This window comes from Bubalus kerabau, chromosome 15 (genome assembly GCF_029407905.1).
Source record: "Bubalus kerabau isolate K-KA32 ecotype Philippines breed swamp buffalo chromosome 15, PCC_UOA_SB_1v2, whole genome shotgun sequence".
Classification (NCBI taxonomy): domain Eukaryota; kingdom Metazoa; phylum Chordata; class Mammalia; order Artiodactyla; family Bovidae; genus Bubalus; species Bubalus kerabau.
Genome location: NC_073638.1, coordinates 31,032,151 through 31,047,637, shown reverse-complemented (window position 1 = coordinate 31,047,637; position 15,487 = coordinate 31,032,151). Strand labels below are relative to the sequence as shown.

The 15,487-nt window shown below is 39.7% G+C and overlaps 1 protein-coding gene across 7 annotated transcripts in view; it reads right to left on the bottom strand.

Moving 5' to 3' along the window:
- Positions 1–15,487, bottom strand: part of ARHGEF12 (Rho guanine nucleotide exchange factor 12) — a 168,455-nt gene that overhangs the window by 22,829 nt on the left and 130,139 nt on the right. For all 7 annotated transcript variants that reach the window (XR_008702921.1, XM_055548395.1, XM_055548393.1 and 4 more), the window contains 9 exons: positions 14,994–15,026; positions 14,563–14,677; positions 13,807–13,912; positions 12,235–12,447; positions 5,433–5,565; positions 5,096–5,131; positions 4,614–4,768; positions 3,218–3,364; positions 1,851–1,936 (listed from right to left, as the gene is read on the bottom strand). Coding sequence is in view for 6 of the 7 variants with exons in the window: in XM_055548395.1 (XP_055404370.1) it covers positions 1,851–1,936; positions 3,218–3,364; positions 4,614–4,768; positions 5,096–5,131; positions 5,433–5,565; positions 12,235–12,447; positions 13,807–13,912; positions 14,563–14,677; positions 14,994–15,026 (1,024 nt within the window). In the remaining variant the exon portion in view is untranslated. The remainder of the gene's footprint in view (positions 1–1,850; positions 1,937–3,217; positions 3,365–4,613; positions 4,769–5,095; positions 5,132–5,432; positions 5,566–12,234; positions 12,448–13,806; positions 13,913–14,562; positions 14,678–14,993; positions 15,027–15,487) is intronic.

The window sequence follows — 15,487 nt, the reverse complement described above, 5'->3', positions numbered from 1 at the left end:
TGGTATGTTAGTCAATCTAGGTACCAGGCAATTACTAACAGCAGCTGGGTTTACAAAAGAAAATAACGCCCCAGGCTCAAGCAGTTTTACAGTGGTTTTACTAGCAGCAAAAGTACATATAAGGTGATCTCATGGGGCCAATACTGGAAAAATACTCTCCAAAACTATTTTTAAAAGAGAAAATAAATCTAGACACCAATTTATGATTTCTGCTTTTAGTATTTCTGGCCAATGCTTTGCCCTAAATTAACCATTTGTACCTAGCAGCAACTAGCCAAACTGGTTAGTCTATTTTGCTTTTCCTCCATCTCTTATAGGCAAAACACACTGGTCAAGAATACAGTTCTTTTTACATGCTCTAAAATAAATCTTCTGTCCCACTTTTAAGAGGTATCTCTTTTTCACATGTAATATTTATATAGTCCAAAGGGCTATTACAAGAGGACCAACTGTACTTTTGTACTTTATTAATGATGAATCTCACCTGACACTTGGTGTTAAACATTATTTATATGAGATGTAAATTAAACTGCTTCAGAATCAAGATTGATATCTTAAGTCCACATGACTCACAACTTTTTAATCCAAATGGAGAAGAAAATTGATGCTACGCTATGTCATACTACAAATTTTCTATTTCAAGTTTGGTAGTGTGCTGCCAAGCCCACAGAACTCAGAGATCAAGAAACAAAATGAGTCACACGACCTGAGTAGCCACAGAATAAGCTGAATTTTCAAGGAAGTTAAGTCTCCTTAACAACAATAATGCCAGCATGGGTCTAAGGAGAAAATGCTTTGGAAAGTTCAGGAAATGCAAGGTGAGACTGGATTAGGATTCCCTGATCCTGTTTTACATGTCAAGTGGCTAATCATTAAGAAGAGATCTACTAATAGATTGGTAGATTTTGAGTCATGGTCTCACCATCAAAGAAAAGAGTAAGATGAAGATTGTTTTGGTCAACTTTCCAGTGTTTAATCTTTCTAAAAGTTATCATTGTAAAATTACTGAAGTCTTTTGGCATTTCCTCAAGCAGTCTACATACTGAAGTAAGTATCTGTTGGCATATCTAAACAGTTCCTGTTCAACCAGTGTTAAAATTTTGGGAACGTCACATGTTTTACTATTACTCATAGGCTTAACTATAGGACTTTCTTTAAGCGTCTAGATCAAATCTCATTTTCATGTAGGAAGATTTTCTATATGTTCCAGTTTAGGTGTCCCTGCTATCTATTTCCAAAATAACCTGTATTCTCCCCTTTTTGTAACACTAATCACACTTGAAATAATGACTATTCTTTTTTTCCTACTGATTATAAGTTCCACAAGGGTAGGAGCTGTATCTGTTCTGACTGCCACTGTATCCCCAGCACCTAGAACAGTGAGTATATGCTGACAAAGAGTCAGCCAGAAAGATAAATGCAATCTGCCAAGCAGCTACTATAGTCTCTGAACTCTCCTTTCTTATACTGTAAATAAGGTTAAGTAATTTTCACTTTTCTGCTTTTGTGATGGTAACTCACAATCTGTAATTGTCCAGGGTTTTACAGTACATTTCTGAGATGCTGACAATAAAAGACAGTTAAAATTCCACATCAGTTAAATTATTTTTATCAAGGTCCATTTTACTCTACATTCTTTAAAACACAAAGAACTATTATTTTTAATCTGATGAGAAAAGAGCATGCAGTTGAATGGGCACTTATTAGAAGACTAATTAAGAATACACACTTGACCCTTTTTATCTTTACATTTAAGGATGAGTTTGCATACTTGGGAAAGTTAGCAGCTTAACCTTAAATCTGATCAAACACCTATGAAAATTTTTAAATGAAATCGCCAATGTCCTTACCCAGATCAGCAAATCTTCCCCAATCTGATCAATAACAGAGGTCTCATTCCTCTTCCGAATAGCCTTCATTTGCTCATTCAATCCAACTAAGAGGGGAAAAAAACGATGAAAAAAAATTAAGCATACATTCATTTTGGGCTGAGATACTGGTAGTATCATGAATCTAAATTAAAAAAAAAAAAAGGATTTTCAGAGTAGTATGGCTTCTTCCCTGATAGTTCAGTCAGTAAAGAATCCACCTGCAATGCAGGAATCTGCCTGCGATGCAGGAGATCTGGGTTCAATTCCTGGGTCCAGAATATCCCGCAGAGAAGGAAATGGCAACCCACTCCAGTATTCTTGCCTAGAAAATCCCATGGACAGAGGAACCTGGTGGGCTACAGTCCATGGGGTTCCAAGAGTCGGACACGACTTAGTGACTAAGCCACATAGCTTCTAATTGCCTTAAATATAAATCTGGACATAATTCCTATACATCTACATATTTTTAGTTCTATATGAAAACCAGTTGCCAAAGCATAAAATAATGTGGAAACTAGCACATTATATATGGTACAGGGGCATCAAATATGCATTTAACCTCAAGATTCCATCTGTAACCAGCCATGCTTGTAAGAAAACAAACTTCGACTGTACAAGTGACTCTGCCCACTATTCCTCTCAAAACGTGTGTTCCCAGGCAACGGACATCATCACGCTCAAATGTGTCACGCACACTGGTGAGACTCAGGAGCAAGAGGCAACTATTCGGTGGGTGGGTGTTGCTAGGTGGTGATGGCATCCTTAATGAAAGAAAGACTAAAAGGAAGGGTCCTGGAGAAACAGTGACTTAAAAAGAGAGGAACTGATACTATTGTCTCCAAAGCCCAAGATGACTACAACCAGGGACAGACAGCAGCACTGATTTTTAATGTATTCATTCAAGCATTCCAAGCAACAAAACCATAAAATAATTTAATTCCTGAATGTTTTGGATTATATGTTATATATCACTACTTACAAAATATATTTATATATATATTATACAGACTATATATTTTAAAAAACATATATAATGTAAGTAATGGGGAATTTCCAAGGGTAATTTTAACTATGTTTTTTTGTCTTAGGCATTGACTTTAGGCCCTAAGTTCTGTGTTAATACTCTGAATAAAAAAAGTTGATGTGGTGAAAGTAAGGAATTGGGGAGAAATTCAAAGATCCAGTTATTTCTTTATATTATGCTCACATATAATTATAGAACTTTCAGGAATGCCAACATGGATACATTTATTTATAAGATTTTACTGTTATGGTGCCTTTTTATACCAACAATCTTTTATCTATTGGAAATGTTAGCAACAAAGATCAGAGTCAATTTATCTTACTGTGAAGTTGAAGAATATCTTCTAAGTTTGAAAAAATTTTCCGTAGCTCTGAAGGTGACAAAATTCCTTCTCTGGACACTCGCTGATAAAACACTTGATCTAGAACCTTCAATGTTCGAACATGAGCTCTTTCAGTGTAGAACAATTCTAAGCAGAAAAATAGGAAACATAAAATGTTACCTCACTTAGAATGAGATCAAACATAGGCGCTGGCTGAAATTAAGAACCAAATGAGTAATATAATCATTATTTATAGTTTTGACAGGATATGGTATCTCTGAAGTCACTTCTTAATTCCATGAAACTCTACTATATACTGGCTCTAAGAGTTGAATACTGCTAAATGAAAAGTATCATTTAAAACTATTCTGTACTTACAAGGTAACAATGTACTCAGAAATCCATGGGTTGCCAGCACCAACCAATCACAACTACAACATTAGAAAACTGTAAGTCCAAATATCACATAGTCTTTGAACTGAACCCTCTTCAGAAGTAATAGCATTCTATGTTATCTAACTTGCCTATTAACTCTAACTAATTAAGCAGGCTGCACTGGGTGCCCGCTGCTGCCCGCGGGCTCTCTCCAGCTGCAGCAAGCAGGGGCTACTCTCTGGTTGCGGCGCATCGGCTTCTCATTGTGGTGGCTTCTTCTGTGTCAGGGCACAGACTCTAGAGCGCGGGCTTCAGGAGTTGTGGCATAGAGGCTTAGTTGCCCCACAGGCGTGTGGGATCTTCCGGGACCAGGGACTGAACTCATGTCCCTTGCATTAGCAGGTGGATTCTTAACCACTGGACTACCGGGGAAGTCCTGTCTATAGACTCTCATTTCTGAGGCCAAACTTTTTAATTTCACCATGTCTCAATGTTGCTAGAGACAGGAAGCATATGTATTCAAATCACAACTTAAAGACAGTAATAGGTACAGCTTCTGTGTCATATACGCTAGGGTAAAATAAAGCACATTACACAAGGATAAAGGAAGACCTAGATTTTAGTTTTCTTCCCATCACTTACCAGCTGCATGATCCTCACTAATTCAATTAGTTATTCTGAGCCTTGGCTCTCTCATTTATAATCTATGCGCAAAAAATAACAGAGCCTGAAAGTAAAGTGAGGGCGCAAGTGTTGTCTCAATGATTCTCCACGTTTAAGATCTATGATGATATGAAATTTAAATAACTTGAATGCTAAACACATTTTCCTTTTAAATTATCAATAAGATCATACAATCACTTGCATTTTTAAGTTGGAAAGTTCGGGGATCATCTATTCATTTCCTCTCTGTTCAAAACAAACGGTGAGTATAAACTCTGAAGCAAACTCCAAGGTTTGGGGTTGGTTTAACTCTAATAAAACTCAATATATGTGAATAACAAAAATGAATTAAACTCACCATTAATTACTTCCTGTCTTTTGATCTCACAAGGCTTGAGTCCCAATAACACTTCTCGACTGACGAGCTGTTGCCAGTTGGGTGGGTCCGTCTCTAAGTCATTTTCAAACTGTTCATCCTCACTCTGACTTTCTCCAAAAGCTATGCTGTCAAACCTAATGAAGAACAAATAATGATTTCTATTTCAGGACATCACACGGACAATGGGAGACAGCACAAGTCTTTATGTTACAGTCAATTAGTCAGATTTCTGAAGTATTACTTAGCAGAGCCTGAAACATCATCCTCCCTTACAAAATAGCTTACATGTGTTATAAACACTTCCATAAATTTTTAAATAGTTGTGTTTATTAAGAAATTTCTTTTATACTATCTAACAGATTTGTACATGGGGCTTTTTTTCCTTTAAAACTAGGACTTTAGGGGAAAAAGATATATTTCTTAAAATATGCCCCACTGAAAGCTACTTTAGGATTACTTACTTTCGAAAGGGCTTTGGTGTCCCATGCTCAGTCACTCTAAAACAATGGAGAATAGACAGTCAATGTATAAATAAAATGGTGATGAAAAAATTGATGACAAAGATATTCAAAATTGTGTTAAACCACAGCAACCGATAAATAATTCTTCTGGATATTCCAATGACTTAATACCAAATAAATTAAAAAACATTTCAGTACCTATCTAATATTTACTACCAATAAATTCTATTTCTTTCCCCCAAAAAGCATGTAGAAAAAAACACTAAGTATAGGCATACTATACAGTGAGAAACTTTTAAGCAGTGCCCTAAACACCCCTGAGACACCCCTGAATTACCTCTCCACTTCCCATTCCTCCTCCTGCACCTGGTCTAATGGAGGAGGTGGGAAATCAAAGATGGTGTTGGGAGTACGAGGAGTGCCATCCAAGGAGTCTCCAGATGCTGGCGTTTCTCCAGCTTGTTTTGATCCTGAAAAGACAAAAGTCAGACATTCAGATGCTGTTCATAAGGACAATGATTAAAAAAAAAAAAAAAACCCATCCCCTAGAAAGCTTCAGTCTCACCCATGGTCATATTCTTACTTAAACAACTGCAGATTAGCTAGAAACAAAATTCTAACATAAAATTTTAACATGCACTACAAAATAAACTGGAATATCATTTTTCAGTTCAGTTCAATTCAGTCGCTCAGTCGTGTCCGACTCTGTGACCCCAAAGACTGCAGCATGCCAGGCTTCCCTGTCCATCATTTTTATGCAGCTTTAAAAAAATCAACATAAGACACGGCAACTACTAGGAAGAGCACATGATACGGAGAAACATTCTCTATATCCTTTTTACTCCAAGTACCAATCTTCTTCATTCAAATTTTAGTTATCATGATGGTCTACCTCCAAATAACTTCATATTTCTCATCTCTGAAGAGTCTGCTCACTTATTCATCCCATTTTCACTTCCCTTCTTTTTTTTCTTCCCATTCTTTAACATCTATATTATTATTCCTATCTGTTATTCCCTAAGTTTAAATGATGGAATTACATATATATTGTTCCAACAAGGCGTTAAGTGCCTTAACTTTCCTCTATGTCACATTAGGTATTTGTGTCCGTATCCTTCTCTTTAATTGTATTTCTTTCCTTTTACCTTTCATGTCTTTCAGTTACATTTTTACTTGTATCCTTAAGAGGATTTTTTACATTTCCATTCTGATCTGCAGCCACAACTAAAAATAGTCTATGCTTCGCCTAACAGGCTGATTCTAAGAGTCTGAAAAAAAAATAGTGTACTTACATTATTGTGACCATACACATATTGTAATACAACATACCCTATACATATTATTCTTGCCAGGTTAAGAGGCATGTTAGGTTAGGATTATGTTTTCTTTTCTACTGGTCCAATGATACAACTCCTAGGTCACATGAAATAGAAAGTTTATTACATTAAAGTCATACACTCCATCAGTCATTTTCAGATTATGCCTCTGTTTGCTTCATGTTTCAATCATGAAGTCTTCCTGTCACCAGCCACCTGTGGAAGCACAGAAGCAGGTCTCTTGGCCCTGTTGAGCTTTTAGATGGCTGGCTGACATCCTGACTACAACTTTATGAGAGAGTCCAACCCAAAACCGCCTAGCTAAGGTGCTCCTGAGCTCCTCACGCACCAAAAATGTGAAGTAGTAAATATTTTTTGTGTGTTACGCCATTAAGTTTTGGGATAATTTATCACAAAGCAATTGATAACTAATAAAACAGTTATTATATATAACAGTTATATTAAGACTTCTTGGTCTCTGCTCCTTTTTCATAACATGGTATTCTTGCTTTAGATATAATAACCTCTTTAATTTCTTCAAGAATACTATCTAATTTGGAGGTGTTTTTATAAGTTCTTACTTATTACCTAAATTGTTTTCTGCTAGTGGCAGTTTTTCTGTTTATTTTGTATTTTCCTCTTTATGCCCCGAATAGGTTTGGTGGTATGGTTTTTCCTGTGGTCATGTATGGATGTGAGAGTTGGACTGTGAAGAAGGCTGAGCACGGAAGAATTGATGCTTTTGAACTGTGGTGTTGGAGAAGACTCTTGAAGAGTCCCTTGGACTGCAAGGAGATCCAACCAGTCCATTCTGAAGGAGATCAGCCCTGGGATTTCTTTGGAAGGCATGATGCTAAAGCTGAAACTCCAGTACTTTGGCCACCTCATGCGAAGAGTTGACTCATTGGAAAAGACTCTGGTGCTAGGAGGGATTGGGGGCAAGAGGAGAAGGGGACGACAGAGGATGAGATGGCTGGATGGCATCATTGACTTGATGGACCTGAGTCTGAGTGAACTCCGGGAGTTGGTGATGGACAGGGAGGCCTGGCGTGCTGCGATTCATGGGGTCGCAAAGAGTCGGACACAATTGAGCAACTGATCTGATCTGATCTGATCTGATTATCTTACGTCTTGACTCTAATAACTTCTGCCAAAAGTGAGTAATGCTGCACATTTCTAGGAATGTAAGACTTAGCAGCTGACTTGACTTTCCTATTCTGCTATGTAGAAGTAGGGTCCTTTCAGCTAGAAGCTCCTCGGGGTGGCATAAGCCCCTGGCATGCCTACCGCCAGGCTTTAGGTCCCCTAAAGTTAGCTTCAGGGCACTAACAGCATGGAGGACTTAAGAACTGTGCACCATGGCCTTACACAATTCACTTAGCTTGTGCCAAGTCACGTCCAACTCTTTGTGACCCCATGGACTGCAGCATGCCAGGCTTCTCTGTCCTTCACTGTCTCCCCGAGTTTGCTCAAACTCTTGTCCACTGAGTCAGTGATGCCATCCAACCATCTCATCCTCTGTCGCTCCCTTCTCCCCCTGCCCTCAATCTTTCCCACCATCAGTGTCTTTTCCAATGAGTCAGCTCTTCGCATCTGGTGGCCAAGTACTGGAACTTCAGCTTCAGCATCAGTTCTTCCAGTAAATATTCAGCATTGATTTCCTTTAGGATTGACTGGTTTGATCTCCTTGCTGTCCAAGGGACTCTCAAGAACTTTCTCCAGCACCACAATTTGAAAGCATCGGTCTTTCTTCAGCACTCAGTCTTCTTTATGGTCCAATTCTCACATCCGTAGATGACTACTGGAAAAACCATACCTTTAACTCTATGGATCTTTGTCAGCAAAGTGATGTCTCTGCTTTTTAACACACTGTCTATGTTTGGCACAGTTTTGCTTTTAAGGAGCAAGCATCTTTTCATTTCATGGCTGCAGTCACCATCCACAGTGATTTTGGAGCCAAAGAATATAAAATCTGCCACTGTTTCCACTTTTTCCCCATCTATTTGCCATGAAGTGATGGGATCAGATGCCATGATCTTAGTTTTTTGAATGCTGAGTTTTAAGCCAGCTTTTTCACGCTTTCATTCTCATGAAGATGCTCTTCAGTTCCTCTTCACTTTCTGCCATCAGGGTGGTTATCATCTGCATATCTGAGATTGTTGATATTTCTCCCTGCAATCTTGATTCTAGCTTGTGAGTCATCCAGTCCAGCGTTTTGCATTAGGTACTCTGCATATAAGTTAAATAAGCAGCATGACAATACACAGCCTTGACGTACTCCTTTCCCAATTTTGAGCCAGTCTGTTGTTCCATGTCTGGTTCTAACTGTTCCTTCTTGACCTGCATACAGCTTTTTCAGGTAAGGTGGTCTGGTATTCCCATCTCTGTAAGAATTCTCCACAGTTTGTTGTGATCCACACAGTCAAAGGCTTTTAGCATAGTCAATAAAGCAGAAGTTGATGTTTTTCTGGAATTCCCTTGCTTTTTCTACGATCCAATGGATGTTGGCAATTTGATCTCTGGTTCCTCTGCCTTTTCTAAATTCAGCTTATATATCTGGAAGTTCTTGATTCAAATACTGTTGAAGCCTAGCTTGAAGGATTTTGAACATTACCTTACTATCATATGAAATGAACACAATTGTATGGTAGTTTGAACATTCTTTGGCACTGCCCTTCTTTGGGATTGGAACGAAGACTGACCTTTTCCAGACCCGTGGCCACTGTTGAGTTTTCCAAATTTGCTGGCATATTGAGGGCAGTACTTTCACAGCATCATCTTTTAGGATTTGAAAGAGCTCAATCGGAATTCCATCACCTCCACTAGCTTTGTTCATAGTAATGCTTCCAAAGGCCCACTTGGCTTCACACTCCAGGATGTCTGGCTCTGGGTGAGTGATCACACCATCATAGTTATCTGGGTCATTAATACCTTTTTTACAGAGTTCTTCTGTGTATTCTTGCCACCTCTTCTTAATAGTTTTTGCTTTTGTTAGGTCCCTGCTGTTTCTGTCCTTTATTGTTCCCATCTTTACATGAAATGTTCCCCTGGTATCATCAATTTTCTTGAAGAGCTCTCTAGACCTTCTCATTCTATTGTTTTCTATTTCTATGCACTGTTCATTTAAGAAGGCTTTCTTATCTCTCCTTGATATTCTCTGGAACTCTGCATTCAGTTGGGTATATCTTTCCCTTTCTACTTTGCCTTTCGCTTCTCTTCTCTGCTCAGCTATCTGTAAGGCCTCTTCAGACAATCACTTTGCCTTCTTGTATTTCTTTTTCTTTGGGATGGTTTTGGTCACCACCTCCTGTACAATGTTATGAACCTCTGTCCACAGTTCTTCAGACACTCTGTCTACCAGATCTCATCCCTTGAACTGTTCATCACCTCCACTGTAAAACCATAAGGGATTTGACTTGGGTCATACATGAATGACAGAGTCGTTTTCCCTACTTTCTTTAAGCCTGAATTTTGCAATGAGAAGCTTATGGTCTGAGCCACAGTCAGCTTTAGGTTTTGTTTTTGCAGACCTCCGGCTGTAAAGAATATAATCAGTCTGACTTCAACTTCTGTAACAAAGAACATATTCATTTTCTTCTGATACGGGAATGACTGCTTATATTCTGTAATGTAAAAATCAGAAGTTGCTGACAGAACTGTTTTGATTATAGATGTGAATTCATCATTTTCAGTTTTACTTCTTCCTCATGCACTCTGTGACTCATATGACAACTCTAAGCCCAAGGTCTCTTTTGGGTTCCAATGGACAGACTGGCTCCCACCTTGGACTCCTTACACGAACTATGGGCTCCTACTTCCTTTATGTCCTTTCATCCATCAAACCACTCGTGTCCATTGCTGCTGCTGCTGCTAAGTCATTTCAGTCGTGTCCAACTCTGTGCGATGCCACAGATGGCAGCCCACCAGGCTCCCCCATCCCTGGGATTCTCCAGGCAAGAACATTGGAGTGGGCTGCCATTTCCTTCTCCAGTGCATGCAAGTGAAAAGTGAAAGTGAAGTCGCTCAGTCGTGTCCGACTCCTAGTGACCCCATGGACTGCAGCCTACCAGGCTCCTCCATCCATGGGATTTTCCAGGCAAGAGTACTGGAGTGGGATGCCATTGCCTTCTCCGTCCCATTAATCTCCCCCAAATTTATGGAAATCTCTTATGAATAAGAATATCTTCTCTTCCTCGGCTTCTTTCCTCTTTTTGCTTTTTGTTTATTCATTACCTAGTGTTCTTTTATTTCAGTGAGACACGACAGCCATGAATTAAGGCATTACTCAGTCCAGCATCTTCAGAATTCCATGTAAGACTGAACTTCCAGGCTTTTCTACGAATGTCACCGCTACTTCTTTGTCTTCTGCTACACGTCCCTCAAATAGAGACTGATGTTTCTGTCATATTCTATGTACTGCAGGGTGATGAGACAGCGACTCTTCTTTTTCCTAAGGACTACTTTTAGACTATTACCCTACTTATAAAAATCCCTTGCTCCACTGAGGCGCTCACTCTCTGAATAATGTCATGTTGTCATTACCAAGAGCCATCTAGCAACACTGAACCTTTGGCTGCTGGCTCACAATTTTCCTCTCCATGCTATTATCAAATGCAGCCACCACAAAATCTATGTCTATAAACATAGCTAAACCTTTGGCTCCTTGGTGCCTCACCTGCTTCATCACTAGTAACCCCCTCTATGCAACCTCAGGGACCACTTCCACGGATCCACCCTTGGTTTTGTCATACCAGAAACTGAACTGCTTCCAAAATCACCAATACAAATGGGTATTTCCTTCTCCAAATACAAGGACCTATTTCTCCCAGCTCACCTGCTTAAGGAACCGATTATAACAAGCATGAAGAAATATGGTAATAAGCTCTTTTCTCAATTACCTACAATTACTTCCTATCTTTCTTTACTCTTCAAATCCTCTTGCCCTTCTCACTAAATCCTCACTCTCAGCTAATAACCTTGCCCTTCACATATACTCTGCATAGCACTGCTTCTCTCCTTCTCAAAACTGTTTTCTATTGGTTATATAGTCCATTTCCCACATTTTTAACCTCTTTCTCTCAATTGGCTTCCCCTTAGTATTAAAAAAAAAAAACCCAGTATCCCAGATTTTTTAAAAGTCTTCTTTAGATGCACCCCACATAAACATATCTGCCTCTAACTTACTTTTACTTTTCTTATTTTTTGTTGTTTTTATTCTATCAATTTTATATTGATAACATTCTTAAATACAGAATAATTTTTACTGATATACATACTGAGCTTCCCTGGTGGCTCAGAGGTTAAAGCGTCTGCCTGTAATGCGGGAGACCTGTGTTACATCCCTGGGTCAGGAAGATCCCCTGGAGAAGGAAATGGCAACCCACTCCTGTACTCTTGCCTGGAGAATCCCATGGACGGGGGAGCCTGGTGGGCTACATGGGGTCACAAAGACAAGGACCTACTGTATATGCTTCTAACTTCTGACCAGTCCTCTCAACACTCCCCACAACTTGAATATTTTATTTATGGTATTTATGACTACTTCCCCAGAAGGCTAAGCTGCATGGGGCAAAAATCTATGTATAATTATTGCATGCTAATGTTTGCCACAGAGATAATGCCTGACAGAAAACTCCATAAACAGTTTCTGAATGGATAATAACTCAAAATTACCATCCAGAGTAGATTTGTCACTGGTTATAGGATACTAAAATCTTTAAACTGTGACTCAGTCCTGATTCAAATAATCTGCCGCTCTATTTCTTAGTATGGTTGTTTTAAAATCCTGATGCTTAGCTAAGTTGAATGACAGCATTAGCTCACCCATATCATTCTCTTTCCCTCCTTCCTGGGAAAGAGTGGCCCCTGAAACCATGGAGGACGTGGAATTGGCTGGCAGGTATCCACTGTCTGCTCCTTCACTTGCTGATCCACTCTGGCGCAGCTTCGCAGAATCCTGAGGTTCAGGACTCACAGACGAGGGTGTGGACAAGTGCTTAGGGTGGCGCTGCTTCTGCAGTTCCATGGCTCTGCCAACTGAACAGAAAGCAACGGCTAGTAAATCATGTGGCAAAACAGCTTTAAAAAAGATGATGAGAAGAATTTAGAAAGAACATGGTGGGCCCTAGAAACATAGAACATGAATTACATAGAGTGAGGAAGAGAGAGAGAGATAGAAAGATAGGAAGGAAGGGAGAAAAAAAGTAAGGAAGAAAGAAAGAGAAGGAAGGAGGTGGGCGGTGGAGATAGAGAGAAAGGCAGGGGAGAGTGAAAGAGGAGGAGGAGAAAAGGGTGGGAGATGGTAGAAGATGAGGGGGAGAGAGAAGAGGTAGAGGAAGAAGGGTCATGAGAAAAGGAGCTGAGAAGACCAGCACCGGGTGGGGGGAGAGGGGATACCGACAGACAGAGATGGACACACCACAAAGCTGAATTCCTCTGTCAGAGTGAAGATGAAGCCTGCTGGCTCTGTGAACTCTTAGCAAGCCCCTACCCCACTCCTCCCTAGCACTCACAATTTCATCATGACATGCCTCAGAGACCATGTAGAATAATCCCCATCCTGCCTGTTACCAGTGTTTACATCAGTCACCATGAGAAGCACCCCAGAGCCGTGCACATCTTCACATAGCTCGTTATATCTCTAATCCTAAAATTCTTCCTTCCCTAACTCCTACAATTCTTCTTCTGAATCCCTTTAACAGATGGTTAAGTTTTTCATTCTCCTCAACCTCTTCTCTAAAGATTTCCTTCATCTTCTCGGTGTTTCTCAACAAGGGGCACCACTGACATTTGAATGAGGATTCTTCACAGGGTGGGACACTCAGCTTTGCTGGACACAACACCCGCCCCCAACTCCAACTGTGCCAGTATTTTCAAATGCGGTGCTGCCCAATGTGAGGACCACTGCAGGACCTAATTTCTCTCCCATAGCACCACCTCTACTTCTCCTGTAGCCCTCTCTAGGAGCAACTCTCCATTAGGCCTGAGGGTGGCGGGACATCAGGAAATAAAGCACAATGAAGAGGTGGAGAACAGTTTAAGTATGGAGAAAATGAGTCATGTACGTATAAAAAGACAAAGTATGATGGTGAAGTTTGTGTACATTTTGTTTTATGAATTTAACAATCAGAAAGTGAACGCAACAAAGTCAGAACAGGTAAGTAAATTATGTTATGAACAGCTGATGGGACGTTCTACTGCCATTAAACATTTATGACAACCGTGAAGTCTAACTGAAAACTGGGGGTTTAGAAATGACACTGAATAGAAACAGTGGAGGTTCAGTGGAAACATTTCTAGAACATCTTTCTCCAGCAACCCAACCTAGCTGAATGAGCCTCTGATCTAAAGATGGCATGGAATGGTGGGAATGCAGCATTTCAGACTTCAACTTACTTGCGCTATTGTCGTGGCGGCTTGGTCTCCTAGGGGGTCCCAAGATGCTGGTGAACCCTCTTCGCTTCCCCTTTTCTTCGCCTTCTCTATCTTTCTTCATACTTTGCTAGAATCAAGGTACAATCAAAGAGGTAAGAGATGCACAATCCTAATGGTCAAGTTGAAAGAAACCGGCCACATGTAAATGAAAGACACACAACGGGCGCTCGTTGGAAGCTGGCACACAGCACTATGTACACGTCAAACTCAAGATGCCTTTTCAAACCCTTCAGAGCTGACAATTTTGGAAAGTAAAAGGTATTTTTATAACACATTTACTGGGAGCTTGTTTGAAGTAACTCATTCATCTCTTGAATAATATTTGCTAAATTAATAATGTCTGAAGGCACAATGCTAAAAGATGGGGTACAACGAAGGAGGAGGCCCTTATCTTCATCCAGCTTTACAATCTAACAACATAAACAATTATAAACATCGAGAGGAACTGTAAAGGAAAAGCATGGGGTCGAAACAAAGCTGAGGATGGCTCTCTGTGTAAACTCCTGTTTTCACTTTTCATATCATCTAACAGTTGGTTCGTACGTCTGGATTTCTCACTAGATTTTGAGTTTCTTCAGAACAGGGACCGTATCTTATTCCTGCTGGCATGCTTAGCACTAATTTGCTGAAAAAGTAAACACGAAGAAGGAGGAAAGCCGTGCAGTCAGATATAAGAAGCATGGCGACCTGAACACACTATTACTACTCCAGTTTTACCTTGATTTTTGGAAGGAATCCAATCCGACCTCGCTTGTGCTCCAAATTTCGAGGTTCTTTCACTTTTACTCCCAAATGTTTCATGTACATGAGAATAACATATTGCATTGTTGAACTGGGGGAGAAAGGATTAAGTAAAATAAGACTTCTGGGAAGGGACAGTGGGTAAATAAAGATATCAAATGACTTCCAAAACCCCCATGCTGAAAGTCTTAGAATTCATCAAGTGAAACATAAAGAGCTATCTACTCACTGTGACCAGTAAAGATTCTACTCAAGATACTAGAATATTAGTCACATAAAATACAAGCCACCAGAGACAGTCTGTATTTTTAAGTTAAAAGAAATAAATCTTAATTTAGGACAGGAGAAAAGACAGTTTCTTTTTTTTTTTTGGTCCTTAAAATTCTAGGAAAAAATAGTTACATTACCTCTTTTCTTCTTCTACAGCCTGAGCAGTCATCCTAAAAATAAAAGCATTTAAGATGAAATATTACAGTTTAATAAAAGAGTTGTTACTAAACTCAGATAACTGATCAACAAAACAGAGTGAAGTCCATGGAATTCTCCAGGCAAGAATACTGCAGTGGATAGCCATTCCCTTCTCCAGGGGATCTTCCCGACCCAGGGATCAAACCCAGGTCTTCCACACTGCAGGCAGATTCTTTACCATCTGAGCCACCAGGGAAGCCCCTGTGGCACAGTAAATGCTTTGGGACCCACTCTAAGTCTCTGTCACCTGGAATGATATATCAGAAAAATTGTGATCCCTGAAGGATCACTTTTTCATCATCAACTTGCCATAAATGTTTTATAGCAAGAAATATTTCCAAAGCCTGTGAATTAAAGCCAATGTAAGTATTCAACCTGTTTTTGATCAGCTAGAAATTCAACAGTTACTCATTTTAGCAATACCCAGAAAAAG